General features: G+C 30.5%; 2 protein-coding genes across 2 annotated transcripts in view; one reads left to right on the top strand and one right to left on the bottom strand.

Moving 5' to 3' along the window:
- LOC123008424 (facilitated trehalose transporter Tret1-2 homolog) overlaps positions 1-5,790 on the top strand; it is a 13,263-nt gene extending 7,473 nt beyond the window's left edge. Inside the window, 6 exon segments of the mRNA XM_044404210.1 lie at positions 427-612; positions 664-762; positions 3,203-3,621; positions 4,999-5,185; positions 5,244-5,597; positions 5,600-5,790. Coding sequence (XP_044260145.1) covers positions 427-612; positions 664-762; positions 3,203-3,621; positions 4,999-5,185; positions 5,244-5,597; positions 5,600-5,634 — 1,280 coding nt within the window. The 3' untranslated portion in view covers positions 5,635-5,790.
- Positions 5,791-7,486: 1,696 nt separating this feature from the next.
- On the bottom strand, positions 7,487-8,474 carry LOC123008861 (protein takeout-like). The gene is made up of 4 exons (XM_044404889.1): positions 8,362-8,474; positions 8,076-8,316; positions 7,894-8,027; positions 7,487-7,842 (listed from the first exon to the last, which is right to left on the bottom strand). Exons 1-4 carry the CDS (start codon positions 8,417-8,419, stop codon positions 7,538-7,540), a joined length of 738 nt encoding a protein of 245 aa, XP_044260824.1. The 5' UTR covers positions 8,420-8,474; the 3' UTR covers positions 7,487-7,537.
- Positions 8,475-9,078: the final 604 nt, after the last annotated feature.

The following is a 9,078-nucleotide window of genomic DNA, read 5'->3' as shown; positions in this document are numbered from 1 at the left end:
ATTTAAGATATCTTTGACATTAAAAGTGATTTTAAAGAATGCAACGTTACTAAAAAAAGATTAGAATACAAAATTCCAAATATTTTTATTTTTTTACCTTAAGCAATAGTACATTATTTAATTAAAGAGCTTAATTTTGAATTAATTTGAAAAATGGAGAAGCAAAGTGGAATAACATAAACCTGAATTTGATCTATTTTCTCGAGGGGAAAAATAGAAAAATAGAAAATTTAAGATATCTTTGACATTAAAAGTGATTTTAAAGAATGCAACGTTACTAAAAAAAGATTAGAATAAACACAAAATTCCAAATATTTTTATTTTTTTACCTTAACCAATACTACATTATTTTCATTTTTATTCAATGGGTGCCCCCATGTAGTCGGCGCCCATGATTGAATCACTCAATTCTGATGATCATTTCAGCCAGTGTTGTCACAATTACGATTCCCGTGAGTGGGATTACTTGTGGTTTTTTAATGGACAGCATTGGTCGTCTCAATACCGTTAAATTGGCGATGATACCTGCAGTGGTAGGATGGATCATCATCGCGACGTCGAAGAGCGTCTTGATGATGATTATAGGGCGGATAATCACAGGATTCGCGGCTGGTGAAAATTCAAATAAAGTAAAAACTTTCAAATCAATTTGCATAATTTTAGCTTGGGGCACTAGTCCCGCCATGGTCTACATTACTGAGATTGCTAGAGCCGATATGCGAGGATCTTTGATGTCTTTTGCACCGGCGTACACCTCGTTAGGTAACTATCTATCGCTTTCACATTTCAGAGATTACGACATGACTGTGTCAAAAAACATAATTCTTGAATTGTGCTGGAAGCTAGCGAAAAATTACAAGACGTTCCAGAATTCACAAATTCTTTAGGACCTTTAGAAATGGAAAAACCGTTATATGGATCAATTTTAAAGTTGAAAACTTTTTGATTTTTGTCGAGATTTTGGTCGATTTTTGGCACCACCCAATGTCGTTTTCTGCATTTATTTGAGTCCTTAAGACCTCTAGAAATGTAAAAAACGTAAAATAGATCAATTTTAAAGATAATTTTTTTTTTGTTTATTGTCGAGATTTTGGTCGATTTTTGGCACCATAACTCCGGAATTATTAGTGCTAACCTCTTATGTTTAGTACCGTTGGAAAGGAAATTCAATTTTCTATCATATACAAACAAGAACAGTTCTTCTACGATAAATAGTGCTCGAGAAAATTTCTGATAAAATCAAAAATATCGGAAATACAAATTCGACTATATAACTTCAAAACTATTACAAATTTTGCAGTTTTCTTGACGCCAATCGATTCCTCGGAACATTTTACATATGTTCAGGCCGAAATATTATATCATCGAGATACAGTTTTGTCGCAATTTACAAAATAAAATACTACCTTCAAAAACTCTTCAAAAAACTTGACCAAATAACGTTTTATGCACTTTTTTGAGTCTTTAGCACTTCTAGAAATGCAAAAAGGTTAAATAGATCAATTTTAAAGTTGAAACTTTTTTGGATTTTTGTCAAGATTTTAGTCGATATTTGGCATTTTTGCCTATTTTTATGATTTTACTCACCTTGAAAAACTCAAAAACTTCGTAATTTTTTAAACTTGACCCAGTAACGTTTTATGCATTTTTTTTTTGAGTGTTTAAGACCTCTATAAATGCAAAAAACGTTATATGGAAGAATTTTAAGGTTAAAAGTTTTTTTTCATTTTCGTCGAGATTTTGGCACCCGGAGCGGTCTATTGCCAATAACTCCGGACTTAATAAATAAATATAATAAATTAACTTAATATAATAAATTATATTTGGTACCGTTGGAAAGAAAATTAAATTTTCTATCATACACAAAAAAGATCAGTCCTCGACAATAAATAGTTATCGAGAAAATTTCTGATAAATTCAAAAATATCAAAATATTTTTATTACGAATTTTGCAGTTTTCTTGACCCCAATCGATTCCCCGGAACATTATACATATGTTTAGGTCAAAATATTAAATCATTGAGATACAGTTTTTTCTCAATTTATAAAATTTTTACATATAATACTAGTTTTTTATAAGAATAAAAAATTTTTGATTTTTTGTACAAATCCGATTTTGTACAAAAAATCAAAAATTTTTCTTCTTCTAGCCTTATTCTTAACTTTATTACTCAATATCTCAAAAATTATGCGTCGTAGAGTATTTTAACTTGTTGCATCGTGTTCAGCGCGTAATTTTACGTCTAAAAACCATATTTCAAGCGACTTTTGCCATTTTACTACCTTCAAAAACTCAAAAAATTCATAATTTTTAAAACTTGATCAAATAAAATAAAATAAATAGGAATGCAAAAAACGTTAATTGGATTAATTTTAAAGTTGAAATTTTTTTGGATTTTTGTCGGGATTTCGGTCTATTTTTGGCACCCGGAGCGGTCTATTCCCAACAACTCCGGACTTATTGGAGATAACTTCTTATATTTGGTACCGTTGGAAAGAAAATTTAATTTTCTATCGTATACAAAAAAGATCAGTGCTCTACGATAAATAGTTATCGAGAAAATTTCTGATAAATCTAAAAATATCAAAAATATAAATTCGACTATAATTTCAAAACTATTACAAATTTTGCAGTTTTCTTGACACCAGTCGATTTTCCGGAACATTTTACATAGGTCTAGGTCAAAATATTTTATCATTGAGACACAGTTCTTCCGCAATTTATAAAATAATAAAAGCAAAAATTTGTTAACACCTCTAGAATTGTAAAAAAGGTTAAACAGGTCAATTTTAAAGTTGAAAATTTTTTGGATTTTTGTCAAGATTTTAGTCGATTTATGGCACCCACAGCGGTCTAATACCAATAACTCCGGACTTATTGATGATAACCTCTTATGTTTGGTACCGTTGGAAAGAAAATTTAATTTTCTATCACATACAAAAAAATCAGTGTTTTGCATAAATAGTTATTGGTTTGTACAACCGTATTCTCCGGTTAATTTTACATACAGCACTAGTTTTTCACAAGAACCAAAAATTTTTGATTTTTTGGTCAGAATCGGATATACCTATACAAAAAATGTCGTTTCAGAAACTCCAAAATCGTCTAATGTTGAAAATATTAACATTTTTTTAAATCACAAAATCATTCACCTTTTTTATTTATTAAATGAAAATGTGAAAACCATTTCTGTTTTCGCAGGTGTCGTTTTGGCCTATTTCGAAGGCTGGTTAATGAACTGGCGAACTGTAGCATGGGTGTGCCTCGTCTACGCCATTGTTCCCTTCATTCTGGTCATGTTTATCCCCGAAAGTCCCGCTTGGTTGATAGCCAAAGGCCGAAATGAGCAAGCAAAGAAATCCATTAACTGGTTAAATAAATACCAACCACGAGTACCAATCAGTGATCAGACTTTTGCCCAAGTGCAATTCGAATATTTAATCAGAGAGCATGAAGAAAAAGAAAAAGCGAAAAATAACAATGGGGGATTCACAGCACGTGTGAAACAATTACTAAAACCCACGGGATACAAACCTTTGCTCATTCTTCTGGGCTTGTTTGTGTTTCAACAGTTTTCAGGGATTTACATCACGCTGTTTTACTCTGTTAACTTCTTTGAGGTTAGTTATCTCGATAACAATTATCGCAAATTTGACGCCGGCCGTTATTATAACGGCCTCCAACAGTTTTTAGACCTTAATAATACACTAAAATTGATGTTAATAGCTATCACAAAATTAAGAATTATTTATAACAGATAGCGGCCGAAATTATAACGGCCTCCAGCTGTTAAAAATCACAAGTTTCGAATTGCAAACTTCAGCTCTATGTTGGCTTAAAGACATTAATAACCATAAAAGAATTAAAAAGGCAATTGGATAACTGTTTATAAAATGCTAGCGGTTATTATAACGGCCTCCAGCTGTCTTTAAAATCAAATAAAACACAAAAATTAACGTTAGTAGCTATAATAGAACCAAAAAGACAAATAAAAAACTTTCCATAAAAATTGCCGGGCAAAATTATAATGGCCTCTACCTGTTAGAAACTGTCACAAGTTCAACTTTTGCAATTGTTGTTTTTCAAATGTTTAACTTTTATGTTATCATCACGTTAATGACGTTAATAACTAAAATAAAAATAAAAAGGCAAATAAAGAGCCGGCCGTCATAATAACGACCTCTAGTTTTATAACCGTTATTCTAACGGCCTCCACCTGTCTTTAAAATCAAATAAAATACCAAAATTAACATTAACAGAAGCAAAAAGACAAATAAAAAACTTTCCATAAGGGTTGCCGGTCAAAATTATAACGGCCTCCAGCTGTTAAAAATCACAAGTTTCGGTTTGCAAACTTCAGCTCTATGTTGGCCTAAGGACATTAATAACCATAAAAGAATTAAAAAGGCAATTGGAAAACTTTTTATAACAAATACTAACCGTTATTATAACGGCCTCCAGCTGTCTTTAAAATCAAATAAAACACCAAAATTATCGTTAGTGGCTATAACAGAAAATAAAAAACTTTCCATAAAAATTGCCGGTCAAAATTATAACGGCTTCTAGCTGTTAGAAATTGTCACAAGTTCAACTTCTGTAAGTGTTAGTTGTTGTTTTTCAAATGTTTAACTTTTATGTTATCATCACGTTAATGACGTTAATAACTAAAATAAAACTAAAAAGGCAAATAAAGAACCGGCCGTTTTTATAACGGCCTCCAGCTGTCTTTAAAATCAACAGAACCAAAATTACAAATAAAAAACTTTCCATAAAAATTGCCGGTCAAAATTAGCTAGCTGTTAGAAATTGTCACAAGTTCAACTTCTGCAAGTGTTAGTTGTTGCTTTTCAAAAGTTTAACTTTAATATTATCATCACGTTAATGACGTAAAACTAAAAAGCCAAATAAAGAGCCGTCATAATAACGGCCTCTAGTTTTATAACCGTTATAATGACGGCTTCCATTTTAAAAATATAATTTTGCGATTTTTTCCCCAGGAGGTGGGCAGCGGTCTTGACCCTTACTTCGTGTCGATCCTCATCGGCGGAGTCCGCTTCCTCATGTCCATCATCAACACTTACATGTTGAAAACCTTCGGCCGGCGAACTCTAATAATCTACGGTTCTGCAGCGATGGCCGTTTGCATGTTCGTCTCCGGCCTTTACACTTATTGGATCAAAGAAGGTTTGTCACAAGGCTAATCATTGACCTTCCTGGTCGTTAACCGTGAAACCCATTCCAGGTGTCACTACATTAAACTGGGTCCCAGTGGTGGCCATCCTTCTATACGTGGTCACATCCATGGTGGGTCTCTTGTCCATCCCATGGACCATGACGGCCGAATTGTTCCCTATCGAAATCCGGGGAATGGCCCACAGTATCGTCTACAGCACTGCCTACTTCATCATGTTTTTGTCAATTCAAAGTTACAATACGCTGAAGGAGACGTTTAATGGAGTCGCGGGACTTCAGTGGTTTTTCGCAGTGACTTCGTTGGCAGGCCTGGTCTATGCATATATTTTACTACCAGAAGCTCATGGGATTAAGTTGGCGGAAATACAGGAGTATTTCATGTATAATAATGTTTATATAGGCGGAAGGAAGACAAAGAAGAGTGTGGAGAGGAAGAATGAAGAACAGAAAGAAGAATTAATGAAAAACAATGTTTGATATTTATTTTTGATGACATGCAGGTTGCAAGACTGGTAATTTTAGATACTTATTATTTGTTTTAAAATAATTCTGTGACAGATTTATAAATTGTAACAAATAAATGACGTTACATTGTTTGTCCATTGTTTTTGGCACGAACCTGTACATTTTTACGCCTAGATACGGACAACCAAATATACAACCGACATTTTTTATTACTGTTTTAGATAGGTAGTACACATTGGTAAATATTAAAAAATTCAAAAAAAATGCAAAAAAGAAGATAAAATTTAAAAAAAAACTTTAAAAACTTTAGAAAGTTTATACAAGAAGCTTTTTTGTGTTTATGTTTCAAATTAAGTGTTTTCATGCTAATTATTTAAAAAAAAATGTACAAAAAACAATTGCTCCATATAAAATAAGGCAAGAAAAAAAGACAAAGCCAATATTTTTTTAAATTTATTTTTTAAGTTTTAATTTCATTTATTTAAATTTTTTTTTATTACCAGAACGATAATGATAATTTTATAAAAACATAAATTTTGTGCATTACTTTTGATTTACCCTGTATATAACACGTTTTGATGATTCATTATTAAAAAATAATAATTTAATCACAGTTATTAGTAATTTTTTTCTTGACTTAAAATATTTTACCACTCAATTATGGCTGAATTGTAAAAATTACGTTTTATGTGCACAACTTATAAACATCAGTGTTCTAAAACAATTCATTTGAAAAAAAAATATTTTCCGGTTGTACGTCACTAAAAAAATGAGAAAATATAATAAAAATTAAGCATTTGCACTTCAAAATTAGTCATAAAACTAAATAAACCACAAATTTTGCATTAAAAAATTATCGAAAATAAACTGTCAACCGACATTTTCTATTACTGTTTTAGACAGTAGGTACACTTCGTTATCTTTCTAGTAAACATAAAAAAACACAAAAAAGCAAAAAAAATACAAAAAAAAGAAGCTGAAATAAATAAAAACTTATAGAAAGTTTTATGTAAGAAGCTTTTTTGTGTTTAGGTTTCAAATTAAGTGTTTTCATGATGTTTAGTTACCAATAATTTTTTAATTTTNTGATGTTTAGTTACCAATAATTTTTTAATTTTTTTAAATTTATTTTTTTGTTTTAATTTCATTTTTTTTCTTATTATCAGAAAAACATAAATTTTGTGCCTTACTTTTGATTCACCCTGTACATAATACTTTTGATGATTTATTATTAAAAAGTAATAATTTAATCACAGTTGTTTGTCATTTGTGTCTTGACTTAAAACATTTTTCCACTCTTTTATGGCTGAATTGTAAAAATTACGTTTTATGTGCATAACAGTGTTCTAAAACAATCAATTTGAAGAAAATTTATTTTCTAGTTGTACGTCACTCAAAAAAATGAGCAAATAAAAATTAAGCATTTGCACTTAAAAATTAGTCATAAAACTGAAATAAATCACAAATTTTGCATTAAAAAATTAATAATATTGACTTTTTGTTTGTCAATTTCAAGAAAGTAAATTTACTGAGCACTTAGACGATATCGTTCTAACAAAATATTTACTTAAATACGATAAATATTTATGTTTTTAACACTTAAAAGGTGATCAGAATTAATTAAAATTGGGATTGTGTTATATGTACCTGATACGACTTTATTCAACCTTGTGTGCGACCTACTTAGGGTAATTTCCGTAATTAAATAATTCATTCTTATGACAGACTGAAATTTTATTATCCTTGTTTTTACCACCTGTGACGCTTTTTGCGTTTTTTAATATTTTATTGTTCATTACTATCAATGAAAAGATTGCATGACGTGATTTTGTGGTTTTTATTGCCCATTTATTTAATTACAATGTACACACTAATTAATTAATTTTCTCCAAAAGCATCCTCGAGGGAAACCACCGACCAAAAATTATTTAGCAATGATTGAATTATCTCACTCATGACTTCCGAATAACCACTTTTTACGTCTTCGAAAACTTCACGCCAATTATCATTCAAAACTGTGTTGATATTATCGCCCAAAGCCTTATCACCATTGAAGAGATTATCAAAATGGAAATAAACATGGCTGACGTCGAGGGATATTCGATGATCAACGAATTTCAAATATGTTTTTCCGCTTCGTTTCACAGTCTCGTATTTCACATATCCGGCAATTTTCACGTTTTCTAAAGAAAAAAATAACAAAAAATTTGAAAAAAAAAATTATTGTAACTCACTTAAAACAACTGTACTCTCCCCTTCGCCCTGTATAGGCAAAAGTAAAACCCTCCCACTTAATTGATAATCACATTTTTTCGTAACTTCAGAAATAAGACTGTCAAAGTTAAGAGTATTTTTCTCAAAATCGAATCTAAAAAAATAGTTAAAATTTTTTGTAAAAACACAAATAATTAATTACTCAAATTTTTGAAATGAAATGTGCTCAAACCCGTGTAAATTACAATTGTGGAACCGTTGTTCCACTGCAACGGCCCTTTTTCCCGACCCGATCACCAGGGTCGGAATAAGGAGCGGTTTGAGCCCTGGCAATTTTAAATCCTTGAAAGGGTGAACTAGTTGATGAATATTATATTCAGCTGCTTCTTTCACACATTTTTTAAAATCGGGATCCGAGCGTTTGCACGTTTTGAAACTGTGAGCTAAAATTTTGATTTTTTAAAATTTCCAGTTTTTTTTAAACTTACGAAATTTAACAGCTTGGCACTTGAGTGCCACCACAAGTATTATTATCACCACTTTCATGTTGTTTGCAACATTTTGTAAAATTGTGTTGTTTTATACCAAGACGTAAGTGGTTTTTTTTAAAGTTATCAAAATAATTACAATTGTAATTTCTTGTTAAAGTAGAGAATCACATTGGTCGAGATTGTAAGTCCAAGTTTTATTCAAGGCTAGGAATGTTTTTTTTTGGCTAAAAAAATGTAAACCAGATCCATTTAGTGATGATAATTTATGGCATAATTAATTTTTATGGCAATTTTCATTTAAAATTAATTAATTAGAGAAATCCGGTAGTACTTCACGTGTTCATGTGCCAAAGAAATGAAATAAACAATAAGATTCAAAATCCAGCTCAAAAACTTGAGGTTCGATCCCCAAACCAGGACTACTTTTTTTTATAAAATTTCGTAATCCATAATAAAAACTTATTAGTCATAACTGATATTTTGTCACATTTGAATTGAGTAATTAACAAGTTGTTCTATCTTGTTTGTCTGTCTCGTTTTTAAATTATAATTTTTCCATTTGTAGTAAGCACTTGGAAATTTGTTAGGTTTTGCTGGAAAATTTGAGTCAATTGAAAATTTATCTAATGAATGTTATTTTCCGTCAGAGATAAAAAAGTCTTAATGGTTTTGAGAAAAATTAAAGAGTTCGAAATAAAATTTCAGAAATTAATG

This window comes from Tribolium madens, unplaced genomic scaffold (genome assembly GCF_015345945.1).
Source record: "Tribolium madens isolate multiple individuals breed KSU strain unplaced genomic scaffold, Tmad_KSU_1.1 Scaffold_71;HRSCAF=194;Tcas5.2_LG6, whole genome shotgun sequence".
Taxonomy (NCBI): Eukaryota; Metazoa; Arthropoda; class Insecta; order Coleoptera; family Tenebrionidae; genus Tribolium; species Tribolium madens.
The sequence above is the reverse complement of the archived record's forward strand: the minus strand, read 5'-3'. Positions and strand labels throughout refer to the sequence as shown.

Bases quoted from the DNA above. Each gene is read 5' to 3' on its own strand.
- LOC123008861 (XM_044404889.1), bottom strand. From the start codon at position 8,419: ATGAAAGTGGTGATAATAATACTTGTGGTGGCACTCAAGTGCCAAGCT. The intron at 8,317-8,361 runs GTAAGTTTAAAA...TCAAAATTTTAG, and splicing joins GTGCCAAGCTGTTAAATTTC to CTCACAGTTTCAAAACGTGC. The intron at 8,028-8,075 runs GTAATTAATTAT...CTATTTTTTTAG, and splicing joins ATTTCATTTCAAAAATTTGA to ATTCGATTTTGAGAAAAATA.